A 20,158-nucleotide genomic window follows, 5' to 3' on the forward strand; every position below is an offset into this window, starting at 1 on the left:
TCTGAAAGTCAGGACGAGGGACATGTAGAAAAATAGACTCTGAGCAGGTCGCTTGGCCTCACAAAATAATCTTTCCCCCTGTGAGTACAGTTCACATGATAATAATAAATTATCCAAGAAACAAACTATTTAAGGCTCTTGAAGGTCCGGTTCATATTATTTAAAACATCTATTCATACCAAACAAATAAATAGCCAGGAGAGGTGAAAAAAATAACCAAAATAAAACAATAACCAAAAAATTCAAAAATATATATATAAACTAAACACAACGACAGAACTTTCCGGGGTCTTTGTTTCCTTAGAGTCTACTTTGGACTGTCCTACTTTATTATTATTATTAATTAATATTATAGTTAAAGTCTCATTCCGTGCGCGCTTTTTCCGTGTGTCTGTATCTTGCTGTTGCCCCCCCGCCCCGCCCCCCACCCGCGCCCTCTGGCCCCGGCCTTCAGCTGGACTTGACCGCCATGCCGAGCGGGTGCAGGGCTTCGCTGTCCAACAGCCAGGTGCCTATTTGGTAGAGCAGCTGCGAGTACCAGTGGACGCCTCCGGCACCTGGCGCGTCGGCCGCACCTGGCGCACCTGGCGCGCCTGGCGCGGGCGGAGGGACACGGCCGCCGCCTCCGCCGTCGCCGTCCCCGCCGCGGTCCGTGCGCGCCGGCGCCAGTGCGGCCAGGAGCGCGTGCGCCAGGCGGAAGGGCGCGAAGGCCCAGTGCGCCCAGCCGTGCTCCTCGATGACCGCGTAGCACGACGCCAGCACCCTGTTGATGAGGATGGTGCCCTGCGCCGTGAGAGGCGCGTACGCGCCCGTGGCCTCCTCGCGCAGCGTCACGCTGTGCACCGCGGCAGGCAGGAGCCGGCGGTCCCCGCCGCGCTCGGCCACCACGTACACGCGCTGGCCCGGGCGCACGCGGCTGGCAAAGAGCGCCCGGCGCCCCGGCACGCCCCCCGGCGGCGGCCCCGCGCTCCACGGCGCCCCGGGCTCCCCGGCGGCCGAGTCGTTGTGCGGCGCGACGAAGAGCAGGTGCGCGGCGGTGAGCAGAAGGCGCTCGCGCGGCTCCCTCGTCTCGATCACATAGAAGACCTTCTTGGCGCCGTCGTCGCGGTCCAGGAAGGTGAGGAAGTCGCTGTAGAGCAGCCGGCCCTGGTCGTCGGCCGCCAGCACGCGGTCCCCGGGGCGCAGGTCCTTCACCAGCTTGGTGCCGCCCCGCTCCAGGTGCACCGTGGCCGAGCCCGGGAAGCAGCCGCCCGATTTGGCTGCCACCGAGTTCTCTGCAGAGGAGGAGAAGGGAGAAAAGAGGAGACAGGGTGGTGAGTTCCCAGAGAGAGGCACGTGTGGAGAGGGGGGACGCACGCTTGGTGTCCCGCTCGCCCAGAACGGGGATGCGCGCAGCTTGGAGGAGAGATTCCAGGCTGGTCCAGCGGAGCCCTCCCTCCCCCAGCCCCACCGCCTCCGGGACAAAATTCAGAAGCAGACACATTCCTTAACGACTCTCTTAGGACTGGACTGGCGGTGACAAAGTTTGGCTGGCGTCTCTGGCAGGAGGCGGGTTACACTCCTTGCCTTCCGCCTTCCTCCCACCCCATCCCCCGGCTCAGCACACACCCCACCTCGCCACGAATTCAGAGGGTGTTTGCTCTCCACTTGGATTCCTCAGGAAGCCTCCTTGAGCTCACTCGGGCGCCAGGGCGCACTCTCCTTCCCTCCCATCCCCTGTGCAGGGCGCGGCGCTCCCTCGTGCGTTGCACATTGGAGTTGCGCGGCGGGGACCCCTCTCACGCCCGCCTCAAAGCCCAGCCGGGGGCCTTGATGTCGGCCAGTTGGGGGGCGGGGCGTGAAAAATAGCTGTAGTAGTTGTAGCAACTGGATAAACATTCCAGAGAATTGGCCGAGGTGTGAAAATCCGGGGCTTGTGTGGATTTTCTAATTAAAATCCAATAAAGGGTCCTGCGTTGTCATTGTGATCTCTGCAATAAATGGGAGACACTCTTGGAAGAGGGGACACTTCCATGGCTCCCCCTCCCCTTTCTCAGCTCACTCTCTCTCCAGCTCTCTGGCCGCCCCCTCCCTATTTGCTCAGGTGCACCCCCTCCTCCTGCGATTCACACGCGGGCTCTCCAGAGACCGGGCCTCACAAGCACTATTTGCACAGCCAGGCCTCTCTTCCAAGCTCTCGAGATGTGTATTTGAATTTTAAATGGCGGGGCCTGCTTCGAGCGCTGGAAGCGGCCGGGTTCTCAAGGCCCCTTGACTACCCGCTTTCTCGAGCCCTCCGTCGCTCTCTGAGGCTCACTGTCCCGAGGACAATTATCAGAGTCTGGGCGGCGCGCAGGGGGCCGGCGAGGAGGGGCGGGGAGGTCTCAGTCGTCTTTGCATTCCAATCTCCAGGATCACGCTTTTTGCAAATAGAGATGACGAGAAAGAATCTTCCCGCTGGAATTACAGAGGGATTTTAATCTTCTCATCGGTTTCTCTGGCATGAAGTGCGGGCCTGGCCGTTGGAGGCCCGCCGTAGCCCCCCGGAATGCGACCCGGGGCGCAGGCGAGCCCGAGTCGTCGAGTCGCACGACCCTGCTTGACACGCACCGCACCGTGCCCCGGCCCGCGTGCACGGAATGCCAATGAGCGGCTCTCCGTGCCCCGGGGGTCTGCTCCCCCCAGCGAGATCCTCGGGGCGGGATTACCGCTGCTCATTTGCGAGGAGACCTTTATGGACCCTCGCTCCCGCCAGGGGGACCCCGCGGACAGGGCTGGCCCGAGAGGGGGCCGCGCAAGGAGAGCGCAGCCACGAGGTCCGGGAAGGGCGCGTCCGGGGCCTCCCGCCGCGCCTCCATTTCCCGCCGCGCAGCCCCGCGAAGTGGGGGCGCCGCCTTCTCCTCCTCCCTGCAACTGAGACCCTTTCTCGCGCCATAAGCCCAGCCCCTCCCCCAACCCCTTCCACACCTTTCTTTCTGTTGTGACCAGAAGCCACTATTTTTCCTTACCTACGAAGTGTGTCTTGACACTTTAAAAAGTGTTTTCCTAGTAACATATGCTATTAAAATACAGCTTAGGAGACAAACAGGCAAAACTGGGGAGGGGGGTGGGGCAGAGACAGTTCCTCCGAAATTCACTGTGAACTGTTCTGGTAAATGCGCCAACCTATGCTGAGCGCTGGAGAGCTCCGCATGCGGTCTCCAGGTGGGGAGCTCTGCGCGTGTGCGTCAGCGCCTTCCCGGCAGAGCGATTCCTCGCCAGCAACAGCGAGTGGCGTTGCAGGCCCAGGGAAGGCGGCCTCACCGAGGGCCGGGCTCCAGCTGCAGACTCCGATCGGCTTTCCTGGCCCTGCCTGTGGCTCAGGGCAGCCCAGCTGGCTCCTAATAAGGACGGATGCTTCTGGGCTTGCGGCCTCCAGATGTTGGAAGTGGTAACTACTCAGTTTATTACCTCCCACCAGGCTTCTCCCGAAAGGCTTAGCAGTGAGTTAAGTTGGTTTAGACTCCAGAGGCGCTCAGCAGGGAGGGGAGAAGATGAGGGGCTTAGACCCTGGACAGAACCTCCTGTGCTGGGGGGTGAGTGGGGGGCGGTTGATTCTTAAGCCTTAAATGAGACAAGGAGCTCAGCCAGACCTGGCTAACCGTGCAGGGCTGCAGTCTCTCACCAGGAAAGTCCACGCCCTCCCCATTCGTGCTGCCCTGTCTGCGCCACCTGCAGTGGGGCTCCGGAAACAGGGTTGGGGAAGGCTCAGGAAGCCGCATGCCCTCTGCATCTGGGCTCCCAGAACCTGGGCCTCCGTGGCCTCAAAGGTAGGGGCAGTTCCTGGCTGGGGGGACACCCCTTATAGGGTGTGCTCTCACATCACCCAGTTGCCTCCCTCCCTGCGCCTCGTGCCCCTCCCCATTTATCTCTTTCCCACCCCTCACCTGCTTTCACGGAGCAGTGGATGTGCGCTTTGGACTCGTAGTAGACCCAGTCAAAGCCGGCCTCCACGGCCAGGCGCGCCAGCATGCCATACTTGCTGCGGTCTCGGTCTGAGGTGGTGATGTCCACGGCGCGGCCCTCGTAGTGCAGTGACTCCTCTGAGTGGTGGCCGTCCTCGTCCCAGCCCTCGGTCACCCGCAGCTTCACTCCCGGCCACTGGTTCATCACTGAGATGGCCAAGGCATTCAACTTGTCCTTACACCTCTGCGGAGAGAAGGGGCGACCCCACAGATGTTAGGGCCCACCACCCGTCCCCGCCCCTGCATCAGCTGCCCTGCCCCATCCCTGAGGACTCGGGCTGTGTGGACAAGTAGAGAGACAAGGCCTGCAGCGGGGCCCAGCCAGCTCAGAAGCGATGGCACTAGGCGGCAAGGAGGGGTGACCTCTGCTCGGGGAGCAAGTCCTCTTGGAGATGAGCTGACATGAGGGCCTTTCTCCAAGTTCTGAAGTGGCAGAGCCCCCACCATGGCCTGAGAGGCAGATGGCTTTTCTTTGAAACAAGGAAACTGCGTGTTTTCAGACAATGGCTGCAGAACACAGAGGGGGCATGCTCGGCAATGCCCCACTCCTCCCCCAGGACGCCCTCCACTCCTCAGCCCCTTTCTGTGGCCCCATTTCTCCCACCTGTGCAAGGCTCCACCCATCTCCCTGGGCACACTTCCTCATCAGGGGGCCGGAGAGAGGCCCAATGTGCAACTTTGCAGAAATCAAGAAAAATACACTGTCTACTTCTTAAAGAATTAAAAGCCTTGCCTTATCTCTGGACCCTCCCTCCTACCCTATGCCTATCTGAGGTGAGAATTAAGCCAAAGGTGGAGAGGGAGGTGGGAAGCCCACAGCCGTGCTTGGGGAGGGGGAGCCAGAAGTGAAAGGCTACCAGGTGAGTGAGACTTCTCCGTGCAGCGAGCGGAGGACAAACAGTCTTTATCTGGACAGCCACATTCCTTTTGCTGTGGAACTCTTTTCTCCCGGCTTTTCTGTGGTCTGATTGTGTCTCTTGTTTTCGCTAACCTGTTCCCTTCCCCCCTCTTGTTTTCTTGGCCCCAGCGCAGAATGGTGTCCAGCAAGTTTGAAGAGCAAACTTAAGAGGTGGAGGCGGAGGCTGGGGGATGGGAGCCCAGAGGCCTGCGCCTTGGAGCCCTCGCCCTGGGGAGTCTCCCTCTTGAAATTGCCCTTGGGCCCCCAACCCCCCCACCCCCCTCCTCCCCGAGCCGCCTGTAGGAGTAAAGAAACATTGACTAGGCGGGACACCAACCAGGGCAAAGTGGAACCCCGGGTTGTGGGAGTTCCCCGCATAATTCTCGGTCCCGTTCAGATAAGGATGCAAGAAAAAACAGAGTTGAGTCAAGTGTGTGTGTTTGGGTGGGTACTAACTCCCCGGTCGTTTATACTGCTGCTGGGGGGCGGGGTGCGGGATTTGAAAGACGGGAAGTGGGTACAAATCCTGACGAGGCATCCCCGGGAGAGGCAGACCCCCTGGAGTAGGCGACAGTTTCAGGGTGACTTCTGCAGAGGGCAGGGCTGGTCTCCTCCGGGCGGGCGGCTGCTCTGCTTGGGAGCCTGGGCACCGGGCTGGAGAGACGGCCCCATCGACGACCCTCACCACGTCACCACAGCGCGGGGGAGCTCTTCCTACAGAGCAGGGGAGGGGGCTCTTGCAAGAAGGGCCGCGGCCCCCGTGTTAAGGGGATGTGACAGATTGCGCAACAGGAAGAGCCCTGTGTATTTGGCAACAATAAAAACCAGTAACATGGTTGTAGAGTTAAACATACAACAAATGGGCGGGGGGGGGGCAGAGGGAGAGAGGGCGGCCCTGGTAACAGATCAGCTCTTGCAGGTTTCTGGGCCTGCCAGCAGTTTTCTTAAAAAAAACAAAAAACAAAAAACAAAAAACTCGGAAGGGCAGAGTTTGAGTGAGGTCATCTTGAGAACTGAACGCGTTTTACATGAAAATCAATCAGTAAACCAGGGTCAGTTTAGAGCCGGGATGTGAAGCCGGCTGCGCAGGCGCACACCGCCGACACGCACACGCACACACCGCGTCCGGAGCCCCCATCCCACCCCGGTTTCCTCCTCCTGGAGGGCAGATGAAGCTTTCAGCAGCTTCCCACCCGGCACCTGGCGAGGGGGAGGGCAAGATGGGGAGGACGCGTACCAGCCCCCAGCGCCCTGAGCTGCGCTACTTGGGCAAGAGCTGGAGGACCCCCGGCGAGAAGCCCCGGGCCGAGCCAGGCCCGAGTGGGCGCCCCGCGCCCCACGCGCCTCCCCGGCGCCAGCAGGCGCGGCGCGGCCTCGGCCCGTGGCTGCAGGACGCTCTGCGCCCCGGCCCGGCGCTCGGCGCAGGCAAAGCCGCGAAGCCCAGGCCGGTTATCAATTCACTGAGTCGTGTGCCGCGAATCAAGCCGGACTCTGTGCAGCCACCGTGAAGCCCGGCGGGGCCGCCAGGCGGGCTTTGTGTCGGCGGAGGTCAGGTTGTTCCCCACGCCTGAGCTCCCGCCGCCTCCCCAGTCTGCGCAGCCGCTCCGCGCCCAGAAGCCCGAGCAGGGACTGTCACCGCCAACGGCCCACGGGCTTCCCCAGTGCGGGGGAGGGGTGTCCCAGCTTCAAAAGAGACCCCTAGTCCCTAGACACACCTCTCTCCGCCCTCTCCTCCCCCCACTCCGGAAAATCAGACGCCTCGCATCAAAACAGGAGAACCCTCCTCGAACCCACACCTGAGCGCCGTCCCCAGGGCCGCCACGCCACAGAAATGTACTCCACGTGGCGTCTCAGGTGGAGCCCCTCGGGAGCCCCTCGGCAGCCCCGTGCCGGCCCCTCGCGGCCTCCTGCCCCCGCAGACCCCCCTGGCACCCGCGGCCTGCGCGGAGAGGTGCTGTCTGCGCTTCCCCCTCTCCGAGTTAATATTAACCAGGAGCTCCTGCGTTCCAGAACTGCTCTGAAAGTTCCACTGGGGACGATCTTGCCATGGTTGAGGGACTTGGGCGGCAGTCACATTAGAGAGATAGAGAGACACGGAGACGCGGAGGGACGGCCGAGACAGGGCTGGAGGGAGACGCACCTGAGAACAGTGGCAACGTGGTTATCTTAAATGAGGGGCCCGCGGTGAGCAGGTTCCCCAGGAGCCCTAACCTGCCCTGGCCTGGGAGGCGTGCCGGCGTCACCCCTTCACCTCCGCCCTGCCCCTCGCCGCCCGGGTCCAACGCCTCCCCCATCCCTCCCCTCCTTCAACTTTTAGAACCAGAGAAGAAGGAGACAGGGAAGGGACAAACCCAGGGGCACCTTCCAGGCCGGCCCCAGCCATCCGCGCTTTTAGGGGACATTTGTGGGGTCCGTGATACAATCCTGGCCCGGCTCTCCCCCCCCCCCCCGCACGTTGGCTGCCCCTCCCCCGTCCTTTTGTGTTGGGAACGGGAATAGCCACTGCCCAAGGAAAAAAAGTATTTGTTTTCGTTTCGTTCGTCTGAGGGAAGTTGACAGAAGGTCAGAAGTTCAAATGCTGCCCGCGTATGCGGCGGCGAGAGGGCCGGGCGCGGGGCCGCTGGCCGTGGGTCCCCGGCGGGGCGGCCGGAAGAGAGACCCGACTGGGGGCTCGGGCTGAGGCGCCGGGGCCGAGAGGCCGGGGAGGCGGCGGGGAGGCCGCCCTGGAACCGGCTTCTCCTGCCGCTGGTCCAGCCTGCGCCGCCGGGGCCATCGCGGCCGTCGGAGCCCTGCCATTAGCCTTGGCCAAGCCCGCGCTTCGGCGCGTGGAGGGCCGGGCGGGCGGCCGCAGCCCACCCCCGCGCACTGAAACCCTAGCCGCGGGATCGATAGCCCCGGAGTAAGTGGAGCCCAAATGCGTCTGCCGGGGTGCGCGGCTCCGCGCGCTCGCGGTTTGGCAGCAGGGCGGCGAGGCCGGGACCCCCTCCAGCGTCGGCCCGGCGCAGCCCAGGGCGGACGCTGACCCCTCTGCTCGGAACCTCTGGTGTCCCCGCCCCCGCCGCTTTCTCTTGCGTCGCCTCCCTCTTCCCCGGTCCCAGGGGACCCCGGGAAGGCCACCTCCCTCCCGCGGGGAGCAAGGGTGACCAGGGGGTCAGAGCCCCCGCCGCACGCACGGGGCGCCCCGAGGCCTGCGCAGAGTTAATTGTGGCTCGCGCTGCTCTCGGGCACAGGCGCGTGCGTCCGCACTAGCGATCCAGATTTAAGGTGGCCGGGAGCTTATGAGAGAGAGTGAGGGATGCCGACCCTCTCCTCCGCTCCCTTTCCCACCCCTTCTGTCAGCTCAAGCCGGCTACCCCGGGTGCCCCTCTCCTTTCTCAGCTCCGCAGCAAGGCCGGGAACCGGGCTGGGAAGCCGAGCGGCCCGGAGGTGCTCCTCTCTCCCTCCCGCCCCCACCCTCCCCTGCACTTGCGCCCCACCAGCGCCGCTCTGTCAGCTGCGGTGCGCTCCTAGCCCTAAAGGTAGGACTTGAATATTTTAATAGGGCAATAAAAAGGATGTTGACCTATATTTGCCAGGAAATCCATTTCTAGCTTCAGTTATACGTGCGTGGAGTTTCAGAAAGTCTGCCATTGGTGGGGAGATTGGCAGCCAGAAGTCTCCAATGGAGGTGGGGGGGGGGGGAGAGGATGCTTGCTTTGCTTTGGTTCTCCTTTCCAGTCCTCTCCCGCTAATATTTAGTCGCTCCCAATTCCTGTGCAAGCAGGTTGGAAACTAGTGTGATGCAATGCCGATAAGTTCTAAGTCCCTCCCCTCAGGTACCGCGGGCTCGGGAGAATGTAAGAGCATCCTTAAAGAAATATCAATACATTCACACTCTGATGGGCAAGACTGCCCCGCTGGGATCGCCTGTGGAGCTCTGCGAGCCCATCAGGGACCAGCCCAGCCGCCTCTGGAGCCCCTGCCTTTTGTCAGAACTGCCTCCTGGCTTTTCCCATTGAGGGTCTTTGGTGGGGGCCCAGTGGGGTGGGGGTAGTTGTGGGAAAGAAAACCACAGAGGAGATGGGGCCGTGTACAGTCTGAAGCGTAATGGTCAAGGCCACATTGTACAGTGACCTGTAAGCCACTTTGTGTTTGAGGGGATCCTTGCCCCCTCCCTCCATTTCCACTCCCAACTCAGAAAGGACAGATGCCCCCAAAGTGAAGGTCTCCTCGAGTTACAAGCTAGAGCTGAGGCAGGATGGGAAGGCCATCCCAGCAGGACAAATCAAATCAGGGCCATGTATGGACCGTCTGCTACCTTCCTCCCCTGCCCCCACCCTAAACTTCTCTAGCTGGACCCTTCCCTCCATTCCCTCCAGGAAGAGGAGGGCAGGTAGGGAGGCAGGTGGGTGGGGAAGGAGAGGGTGAGATGGCCTTCTATTTGCCTCAGGAGCAAGCAGACTAAGTCTGCAACTGCTTGGTTACACGTAACCCCGTGAAAGCAACACATTCCACGCCCGGTGCTGGGTTTCTACCTGAGTCATCAGCCGGTCCGCTCCAGTGTTTTCTTCATCCTTAAATATGATGTCGGGGTTGTAATTGGGGGTGAGTTCCTTAAATCGCTCCGAGTTTCTCGAGATCTTCCCTTCATATCTTCCACTGGCCCCTAGGGTCTTCTCAGCCACGTTGGGGATAAACTGCTTGTAGGCTAAAGGGGTCAGCTTTTTGGGGTGCCGCCTTTTCCCAAATCCCCTGCCGGGTCCGCACGCCAGCCCCGAGCACATCAGCAGCGAGGAGACGAGAACCACCAGCAGACATCTCGCCAGCAGCAGCATCTCGTCCATGGAACCCAGTGACTTCAAAGCTGTCCCCGTGTGGGGCTGTGTGTGCAAGTGTGTGTGTGCCTGTGCGCTCGGGCTGCGCTCTCCCTTGCTCGCTCCGGCTTGCTGCTGGCTCCCTCGCTCTGTGCCTCGCTCTTTCTCTTCCTATATAACCTTGCCTGCCGCTGCTGCAGGGGACTCGCCGCTGATCCCCACCCAGACGGGGGCTGGAACGGCTGGCTGCTGGTCGCTGATAACGGAACACATCGGAGTTGGGGCGCGAGACAGCAATCAAAAGACAAAAAGAGTCTGATTTTAAATGGTAGCAAGCCTCGAGAGCTTGTGAGAGAGGCTGCCGTCAGTACTATATTATAGCTGGCAGGGGCGTATCTGATTGGCCAAGGCAGCACAAGCTTGTCTTCTGATGTTTAACCCTAAAAAAGACTAAATTTTTTTTTTTCTGTTGCTGCTGTTGCTTTATTTTCACCTGAAGGCTTCGAGTTAAAAAAAAAAAAATCTTTACTGAGACAGAGGTGGGCGGGAGGGCGGAGGCACGTTCCTCAGGATAACATCAATTACTCTTGCTTTGTGCACATCTCCGCGTTCCCCCTTCACTTTCTCCAGAATGGTAGGTGCTTCAGTTAAAACCAACTTAAGTTTTTAAAGGACAGTCTAGACCCCCGCCCCCAGCTTTGACCATCAAACAAATATTGTCTCACATTTTTGAGGGGCAAACTGCCCAGGTCTTATTTAAATAGTTTTTCAGAGACTGTATCATGCAAGACCCGGTCTCCCTGCGTTTTAAAGACAGAGGGTCTGTGCCTCCTCCTGAATATTCAACATCCTTGGACTGACCACAACTTAAAGCATTGCTATTTGAAGTGCTTTAAGCGCCTTAGAAAAACTTGAAAATACTGCTCCTTTACTGTGTTTCAATAAATGCATTATTTTTCGTCCTCTGAAGATGGGATGGAGGCGTGCTCAGGGGCTGATACAGAATGAACTGAGGGACTGTGCTGCTGGCTGGGCCAAGTGGCTCTGGGTGCTGTGCTTCAGCTCGGAGCAGGGAGCTGGTGCTGGTGTCTGGGGGTGGGTGGGGGCCCACGGTGCCTGGGGGCAGTGGGGAGTGGGCAAGGCTGTGCACACACCACCCCCACCATCAATCGATTGGAGCAAAGTGCAGGCCAGGGATGAGCTGAATGTGGAGTTCAGGCTCCTTCCACAGCCTGCCGAGCTCGCCTTCCAGGGAGCTCTGCAAAGCCATCCTCAGGGTCCCGGGGGCTGCAGCCCAGATGGGGCAGTGGCCTGGGGGCGCAGCATTCTGGTCAAAGAGGGGCATGCAGAAGAGGACAAGGCACTCAGAGCTGGTCATACTAGGTCCCCAATCCTTGCACTTCTTTCAGGAAGAAAAGGAACTCAAAAAATCCTCTTTGAACAAGAAAAATAAAATCTGAAATTTCCCCTTTTTGGAGAACATGCCCTCTTTCTTCTGGGCCCTCTCCAGGTCACTCATACACAATAACTGCTCTGCAGTAAGGCCGGGGAGTGAGGGCTCTTCGTGTCCAGTGGACACGCTGCCCTGAGAAGGAGTCAGCCCCGGAGCCTCCTCTGTGAGGTTGAGTGCTCTCCCCTGACCCCAGCCCAGCCTGTGGCCCTCAAAACAATGGGATGTTTCCAGCAGTCCAGGAAAGCCCCTGTGCAGATAAACTTGTTTTTGAGGGGGTAATGGAAGGGGACATTCTAAGAGCCATCTAGCATGGCCCTGAGGAGACTGGAGACTGAGCATTATCAAGGCTCAGCCAGTCTGGGGTGCTCAGGAGGACAATCCAGGCTCCCCCCCCCCATCTCTCCTGCTTTTTCTATCCTATGATTTGTGAAGAATCAACGTACTGGGAAGAACACCCACCTCTGGGCAAGGTGGGAGAGCAGCACTCAACCTTATGAAGGCCTAGTGGGCGCAGGAGGGTCTCCGCTTGACTGGTAAAGGGGTCTGACTCGTTGTCCAGGCTGTGTGCTCTGTGCGTCTGTGTGCTCCCAGTGAAAACAGATACAGAGAGGACACCCGGCCCTGCACCCAGAAGGGGCTGCCTGCTGGAGGTGGGTATTGCACAGCTCGTGTGGATATAACACCCTGGGTGGTGCCGGCATGAGAAGCCACCGCACCCTGGGGACACTCCAGTTTTTTGATTGCCTTCCCTCTCCATGGCATCTCGCCTTGCCCCAGTCCCTTCCCTTCTTCCCTTTCCCCACTCTTTTTATTTTTTATTTTTTGCTTTTGCACCCTCCTCTTACAAACCCAGGCACGTGCGGAAGGGCCGCAGCACTGCCCGAGACCCTGCGGCTGGAGCCTGGGGCCCTCTGAGCCGCCACCGAGAGCGCAGCACCCGGCCGGAGGCGCACGCCCAGGGCACGCGATTGCCGCACGTGCAGGGATCTCGGCCCCCCGCACCGCACCGCCTGCGCTTGGGAAGCCGAAGCCTGAGACGTGGAGAGCTCCGCGTGGGCACAGCAGGCCTTGGGTGCCCAGGCGGTTGGCTCCCTCCTGGCCGGGAGCAGGACAGGCACGCGCCATGGCCCTGCACTCGTCCCGGCGGCCCGGGGGGTTCCCAAGCCCATCAGGCCTCCTTGCCCCAGGGTCTGGTCGAGGCCACCACCGCCCTCCACATCTCGCGGCCAGCCCTGGACACCCCAAGAGCCTGTCAGGGGCCGCCTGCCTGGAGACTGGCCAATCCTCAGGAATGAAATGATGATGGACCATAAAACCCGCCGCTGACGCCTTATTTCCAAGGGCTTGCTCCCTGTCATGGGTTGGTGGGAAATCTGGACAAAAATCAGTCGCAGTTTGTATTTATTGCCCTGGAAGCAAGGGCTCCGGCCGGGCCACCGGAGAAGCTGAGGCCTCGGGCCACCCCCTCTTCCCCTTCTTTTCCTCTGCCCCCTCCCCACGTCCCAGACGCCAGACACAGGCTGTCTTCCACCTCCAGACACCAGATGGCTCCCTCTCTTTGCCTTTCCCCCTCCAGACAATTCGGGCCCCTCCCCATCAGGTCAGAGGTTCCAAACCCCAGCCTCTGCCTGACCTGACCAGACAGCCCAGAGAACCCTCAGGATCCATTTCTAATTGGTCTGGGTGCTGCCCCTCTTGCCTGTGGTCATCTGCATCCATCCCTCAGTCCCTCCAGCCACCCCTCCCTCCATCCTTCCCTCCATCTCTCACCAGCATCCCTGCTGAGGACAGGTGGCTGCCTGTCTCCTGCCCCCACCCCGCGGATGTGCCTCCTGGGCCTCCGCCTCCCCCCGCCCCGCCGCTAGATGGCCTCCTCACTCTGCCTTCAGCTCTGGCTCAGCCAGTTGGGAAATCAGTGCAGACCAGCTTGGGAGGCCCCCCGGGCGCCAGCTAGCCAACAGGGTCCATCCTCCCCGATCCCCCTGACCAGTTTTTGCCACGCCCCCCTCTCCCTCTCCCAGATTGTTCTGCGGGGCACCGCGGCTGGAGCTCGGGCCTCCCCGCTAGGCCTCTGCCACTCTTCCCCAGGGTGCTCCCTGCCTCCCGGCGCCTGGGTGCTGTCCGCTCCCTCACCCCCTCCCATTTCATGTCTCCTCCTGATGATACTTCTGCCCAGCCTCTTCCCGTCCAATCACTCAGTTTGAGTATCTTTCTGATTTTGGTTCAGTTTTGGCAAATTGAAGTTCTGTTGCTCCATTTCTCCTGGTGAGTGCCAGCCAGGGCCTCTTCTGATGATTGTAGGGATGGGTCCCTTCAGCCCTCTTCTCCTAGCCCCGGGGCCCTCGCCCAATCCCTGGACTTGGGGGGTCTGAGTCTCTGGCTCCCTGGGGAGCTCCAGGGTGCGGGTGGGCCCTGCTGTTCACGACTGCAGCCCACAGCAAGGTGAGCACAGCAGCCCTCCGCTGTCCTGACTCTGCCGCGCGAGGGCCTGGGCCAGCGGTGGCCTCCCTGCGTCTATGTCCCCACAATGCTGCAGCTGAGAGCAGGCCAGTGGCGGCCGTGGCAGGAGCAGCCGGGGAGGAGGCCTCCCAGCCCACAAGACCTGCACTGGCTGCGCTGGCACGAGGGCCTGGCGGGGCCGCGGTTTCTGCTCTGGCCGGCACTTGCTGGGCAGCAGTTCTCAGCGGGGCAGAGCGGAGAGAGGGCACCGCCAGGGGAGGCGCAGGCTGGGCGCCCGCAGCACACACTGCTGCAGGCCTGGGGGTAGGACCTGGCATCGTCCTGACCTCGTCCCTCTGAACAGGGGCACAGGTGACGTCCGAGGCCCCCTCCAGCCCCGGGACCCATGACTCCAGCTCTTATTCTCGCTGGTTTTGCTCAGCAAACTGTGGTGCCCCATCTGCCCGAGGGCCGCTCACCCTGGTGGCGATGTCCTGTCTCCAGGAGCGAGAGCTGACCTCTCTCCACGTCACATGGACCCCCTGGGAGGCCAGGATCACGCTGCTGCCCCAGGACGTCACATCCTGTGTCTCCTTTACCCACCAGGGGGGCTCAGAGCGGCACTGACCTCGGCGTCTGACACGGGGACACTGACATGCAGAGGTCACACTGCCAGCTGGTGACACGTGAAGCTGCGTCTGGTTCAGTGGCCCCGGCATGGCGGGTGCGTGTGGCTGGAACGTGTGGCTCTCTGAGTCTGTGGGACTGTCTTCGCCCTCTGGTGGGTCCCAGCCTTCACCTTAAGCAGTGGGCACTTCTCCTCAGGTCTGAATAATGCCTTAGGGATGTGTGTGGCTTCGTAGCCACTGCCAGGGAGCCTCAGGCCACATCTGTGAGGGGGACATGGAAGTGGCCTCACGCCCAGGAAGTGAAGACAGACTGTGGTAGACCTAGCTCTTCTGATCCCAACTCCTGTGCGCTGTTCCCCGTCCCACAGCTACCTGGAAACTCTCCCGAGAGAAGGTCGCTCCTCAGATCTCTGGACCTAGTGAAGACGCAGATGCCCCTGGGGAGTTAATACAGAACCCTGGCTGCACAGGAGGGTCGCCCGAGGGCTCTGACAGGGAGAGAGCCATCCAGCAGGCAGTGCTGGCCGCACTCCTCAGCGACCCTGCTGGAATCTCTGCTCTGTTGGCTTTCCTGATGGGATCCCAGGAGCTCACGGGGCAGGCCAGGGAAGCATGGACACGGTGGGTCCCCGTCCCCAGGATGCCCCTGTCCTCAGAGAGGGCCTGTGTCTGTCCCTTCCACCCCGGCAGTACCTGGTGAAGCCCACAGGATGTCATGCAAGGGGCTGACGGTGGAGTGTGTGTGTTTCTGGTTCTTTCTGGAGAGCGAGTTTTGGGGGGTGTGGTGAGGGGTGAGTGTACGTGTGAGTGTGTGTGTGTAACTGCATATGTGTGTGTGAGTGAGGATTGTGTGTCCATGTGAGTGAGGATGTGTGCGTGTGTGAGCGTGTGTGTGTGTGCGTGTGACCAGGTGGGTGGGTGGGACCCTCAGAGGAGTGAGGGCAGGGAACTGGGAGCTGAGAAGCAGTGCTGGCCAGCTTCTCACCAGAGGGCCTGCTGCTGGGTTAGAGCAGGACCCCCGCGGGCCTGGGCCCTGCCCCTGGGGTATGGGGCTCTGCAGGAGGGGGGTCCCTGGGCTCTGCGCCCTGGGCGGCCCCTCTCCCGGGCGTGAAGACTTGAGGCCATTTTTGCCTGCTTCCTGCTTCCCCCTGGCTGGCTCATCTCCCTCTCATTCTGCCGCTCTAGAGGGGGTGGACTCGATCCTTCTTGGCAGACTGCAGGGTGCTTACATCATCTGGGCAACTTCTGTCCAAACATTTTCTTTAAAAATGAAAGGGATCCTATGTTGACATGCGAAACCCAGAGGCCATTTCTCCACAGGAGCCGACGGGAGGCAGAGAGCCATCAGGCCGGCTGCCGCGTGTCATCAGCCCCTCCCATGTCCCTTGTAACTTGGGGCTTCCTCTGTGGCTCCAGGTCTGCCCACCTCTGCCCTCCCCTCACTTGACCCCTCCTGACCTCTGTTTCCTATTTGCAAAAAGGGGGCTGAATTAAATGATGCCCATCTAGCCCAAGATTCCACAATCTCAGTCTCTTTACAGTGGGAAACTGAGGACCCGGTTCCACCTGCCCCCAGCTCTGAGCACCCCCCTCCTCGCCCCTAGCACGTGTCCAGGGGATACCTCCACCCCACGCAGGAGATGAACCTCCACTGCAGGCTGGCTTCCTGGGGCCTTTTGGCTCTGCTGGGCACCTGCTCCAGCACCAGCCAGGCATGGAGTCAGGGAGGCCCATGGGGACTCGCTCAGCCAGCCCCTGAGACAGGCCTGGCAGCCTGTCTCCTCTGCACCAACCCCACCCTCTGAAGAATATTCCCTCCTTCGCTGTCTTGAAGGGGGCAGGACACTTCCTTCTAATGTGCACAATCAAGAGAGAGAAGCGACAGAGGCTTGGGGAGGAGGGCCCACGGGGGCAGCGGAGGGGGGTGAGGAGGTGGGGCAGGTGTGCCAGGAGGTGGGAAAAGGCCACAGAGAGGAAACTGAGGATGCGAACACAGTTTGGACTTTACATTAGCAAAAGCCACTAGAACCTTAATAATTCAACGGGCCTTTTACTTGTATTTTTCCTGTTACCCTAACATTAGGGGGTGTTTAACAAGAAAGCCTGGGTGGGTTGTCGGTGACTGTGGCTGGGGGGGAATTTCCTGAGGGAGACAGAAGCCGCATCCCGGGGGGGAGGCGGTGCGGGGCACGGGGGAGCGGCGCAAGTGCAGACTGCAGAGCCCAGGGCTGGCGGGCAGCGGGAAGAGTGCTGGGGAACGCTTGTGCACAGGGGAGTGAAGCCTTCTCCAGGGCGGCCCCGTGGCTCCTCTCCCAGCCACTGAACAAAACACAGGGTCCTTGCTTTTGGGGCTCCCACTTTGTGTGTGTGGAACCTCTCAGCCGGAGCTGCACTCGGGAAGAAGTTCAATCTTACCTGTAACTTGGGGTAATAATATTTCCTTATTCGGTGTTTATAACGTATTCTTATTGCCTCTGCATAAAATTCAGTTATCAATGCAAGAAACCCTGTCAAGCAAGCGCCACTGTGCTGGGAGGACACTGAGGCACAGAAAGGGGACTCTCCTGTAGGGCATTTGCAGAGATGTGACAGAAAGGCATCAGAGGGAGGCCCTGCCCTGGAGGCACGCACAGTGTCTCTGTGGAGCTGGGGCTAGCACATAGGTGCAGCAGGTGGCTGTGCCCAAGGCCACTTAGAAATGAGTGGTCAGCATGCACCAGGCTGGCCTCAGTCTCCAAGTTCCATACTCCTGAGTCCCTGGAGAGACACCCAGCAAGGCTGCATTTCCAAGCTAACCGTGTTGTTGGCCACCAAGCAATGGACATAAACATGGGTTTCAGGTTAGGCATGCTCAAGGTCATAGTTTGTATGAATCCTTGAATTACTGGTTTCTCACATGACTGTGGAAAGGAACATGGCACAGCATGAAAGAAACCTTTAAACAAGAGCAGTCTTCCCTGGCTGACCTTTCAGAGAGATGTCTCTGTTTTAGGACTTGGGGACCTTCACAGCAGAAGCCTAGAGGGGGCCACCGCTGGGTCAAAAATGACAGAGATTTTCAGACGCAGGCTGCCTCACCTGCGGGTCCTCTATTATTGTTACTCAGTGTTCTTTGCACCATATGACAGGGCGTGAGTCTCTAGGGCCTTTGATCAGAGCTCCATGTGAGGGGGGGCACCTCCCAGCTTTTCTGCCAAGTGAAGAGCAGAGGGGGACAGACAGACTCCCCGTCACCGGGGTGGAGAGGCCCTCCTTTCTGCCCTCATTGCAAGATTGCAGCTTTTGCTGATTTCAGTTTTATTTTTCAAACAGATTATTGGCTCAAACAGCTTATGTGATCTGCAAATCCAGGCAGACCACACGATTCCCCAAAGCTAAACCCAGCTTTGGATCTTCCCGTGGCCTCAGCCCCTCCGGGGGCAGCGTCCCACCGTTTCAGGCGGGAGAGGCCATCTCTAAGTCTCACTGACTGCTTTACGCCCCTCGGGCTCCCGGTGTGTTCACTTCAGCACAGCGGGGGACACGCTCTATCCCGAGTGGCCTCACGCCAGCCTGGGTACTGGTTTCTCGGGGCTGCCGTCACAGAGCACCCCAGACTGGCTCAGCATGACAGAATTGTGTCTTCTCACAGTTCCGGAGGCCAGGAGTCTGAGAACAAGGTGTTGGCGGGCCGCGTCCCCTCCGAAGGCTCCTTCCATGCCTCTGTCTTAGCTCCCCGTGTTGCCGTGCACTCTTGTCATTTCGCGGCTTGTAGATGCATCGCTGCAACCTCCGCCTCCATCGTCACACGGCCGTCTTCTCCCTGTGTGTCTGTGTCTCTCTCCTCTTCTTAGATGGACACCAGTCATTGGATCAGGGCCACCCTACTCCAGTGTGGCCTCATCTTAACTAATTACGTCTGCAGCAGCCCTATGTCCAAGTAAGGCCACATTCGCAGGCCCCGGGGTTAGGACTTGAACACCTATCTTTTGGGGGCCACAGTCCAATCCACTGCAGCATGCGTTCTGTGTCAGCCCCTCAGCAGGAGGGCCTGCTGCCTCCAGCCCCCTCAGGCGACCTCTGTGGTCCGGGCAACCTTGGACCTTGTTTCCTCCTGGGACGGCAGGAGGCCACTTGGATCCTGAAGTTGCAGTTTCTGTCACCACCTTTTGCTGCTGTCCCTCGTTTGAGGGGCGGAGGCTGTGTCAGAGACTTATTTGTGTTTTGGTGCCTACGATGGAGCTCGAACCTGAGTCTGAGCTGTCCCGAGAAAAACCTCACGCGTGTGCAGTGCAAGGAGTTTGCAAAGCCCGTTCGCCCATGATCGCCCCGGAGCCCACAGCAGCTCGCAGAGGTGGCGAGGTGGGGGCATCGTGCTCCTGTTGTAGGTGAGGAGACGCAGGCCAAAGGACGCCCTGCGGAGGGCCGGCCTTCGGATCTGGGCTTTCCCCTCCTCCCCAGAGCTGCAGACCGTGGTTCTGGGGTCTTTAATCATAAACATCTCTCTTCATTAATGTACAGAGGGCAGAGTTCAGATTTATCGCCCTCCCCAGTTTCTCCCACGTCACCCCGCAGGAACCCTCTGATCCACGACTGAGCCCCGTGCACTTCTCTCTGCACCACCTTTGCTCTCTGGCTCTGTATCCCCCTGCAGGGCCAGCTGTGGCCTCTCGTCCTCCATGGAGTCTGTCCATCTCCCGCCATCCTGACCTGTGGGCCTGGGGCGTCCGTGTGTCGTGCCCCAAGCCATCCAGCCGGCGGCCTCTGCATCATGTCATATGTGCATATTTAACTTTGGGGGTGGTTGTTTGACTTTTGTCACCGTGGTGGCTATTTGTATCCTCAGCACGTTTACTAATTTCCAGAAGAGCCTTCAGGGTGTGAATCTTATTCATCTTTGTAAGTCCCACGGCTCCCAGCTCAGAAGGTGCTCAATAAATATTTGTCAATCAAAAGACGTTTGGTATTAATCAGCCAGTTCAACCAGTGACGTGGTGTGAAATGCGCTCTGGTGGTTGCTACTTAAAAAGTGACCCAACAAAACAGAGCAAGAAACAAATAGTGACAACAGCAGAATCTTGAACGTCACACTCCCCTCAAAAGGGCCAGGGAGCTCTTTTCTGCCCGAGAGTGTGCTGGGTCCTCATCTTCCTTTGCTCCCGTCATAGAGTTGACTTCACAGGGGCTGAGGGATGGTGTGTCCCATGCTGGACCTCTGGCCAACGAGCCCCTGGTATTGCCAGAAGTGACCAGAGGGCTCTGGAGTGTGGCCGTGGGCTACGGCTTGAGTCGAGGTCGTTTCTCTGGAGCCAGTGGGTCTGAGCTGGGTCAGATCCTCTTTGACGCCCACTCTGTGTGACCTTGGGCAAATCTCTTAACCTCTCTGAAGGTATTTCCCCATCTGTACAGTGGGTGGTGTCGTGGGGCTGGTGGAGGTAAGGTGGTGGTGTGTCTGTGGTGCACAGCCTGTGCTCGGGGCCCCGCGGGAGCTCGTGTGTGAACGAAGTTGGTTCCATGTTTAGACCGACTTACATGTCTGCCAGATTCTCCTTTTTGAGACTTGCCGCATTCGTTGGTACAAATATACTTAATAAGGCCAAGGGCAATTGGGTGCAAAATAATTCAGTTGTTTTTAAATAGGGTGGGCCTAACGTGGGTCTCTTCTTTCGTTAGACAAAAAGGACAGTCAATCAAACTGAGTTAACTTAAATAATCTTACTTCCTGCTGAGGCTCCACTCACCCTGCCTCTTTCAGACAGCGAATAGGGACAAGCCACAGTGAATCCCATCCCGTGGGGGTCCTAATGGGATCTGTTTGGGACAGAGCCTAGTATGTGCATGTCCCTAACTCTTAAAAATACGTGGTTTTATTTAGTGTGGAAACTCTCCACCGTGCTCTGGCTCCACACACGCAAGGATTCCTGCGAGGATCTGAGATGGTCTTAGAGAGTTGCCTCACGAATAATGATGTATTTTCAAAGGGT

General features: G+C 59.5%; 1 protein-coding gene across 1 annotated transcript; it reads right to left on the reverse strand.

Annotated features, from left to right (window-relative positions):
• Positions 1-450: 450 nt before the first annotated feature.
• Positions 451-9,704, reverse strand: SHH (sonic hedgehog signaling molecule). The gene is made up of 3 exons (XM_004430581.3): positions 9,396-9,704; positions 3,906-4,167; positions 451-1,274 (listed from the first exon to the last, which is right to left on the reverse strand). Exons 1-3 carry the CDS (start codon positions 9,702-9,704, stop codon positions 451-453), a joined length of 1,395 nt encoding a protein of 464 aa, XP_004430638.1.
• Positions 9,705-20,158: the final 10,454 nt, after the last annotated feature.

This window comes from Ceratotherium simum, chromosome 1 (genome assembly GCF_057802395.1).
Source record: "Ceratotherium simum simum isolate JZ-2026a chromosome 1, ASM5780239v1, whole genome shotgun sequence".
NCBI lineage: Eukaryota > Metazoa > Chordata > Mammalia > Perissodactyla > Rhinocerotidae > Ceratotherium > Ceratotherium simum.

What these genes read in the sequence shown, in the direction of transcription:
- SHH (XM_004430581.3), bottom strand. Translation starts at nt 9,704, where the DNA reads ATGGACGAGATGCTGCTGCTGGCGAGATGTCTGCTGGTGGTTCTCGTC. An exon ending in CGGACCGGCTGATGACTCAG is followed by an intron (nt 4,168 to 9,395) that starts GTAGAAACCCAG and finishes TTCTCTCCGCAG; the next exon opens with AGGTGTAAGGACAAGTTGAA. An exon ending in CCACTGCTCCGTGAAAGCAG is followed by an intron (nt 1,275 to 3,905) that starts GTGAGGGGTGGG and finishes CCTCCTCTGCAG; the next exon opens with AGAACTCGGTGGCAGCCAAA.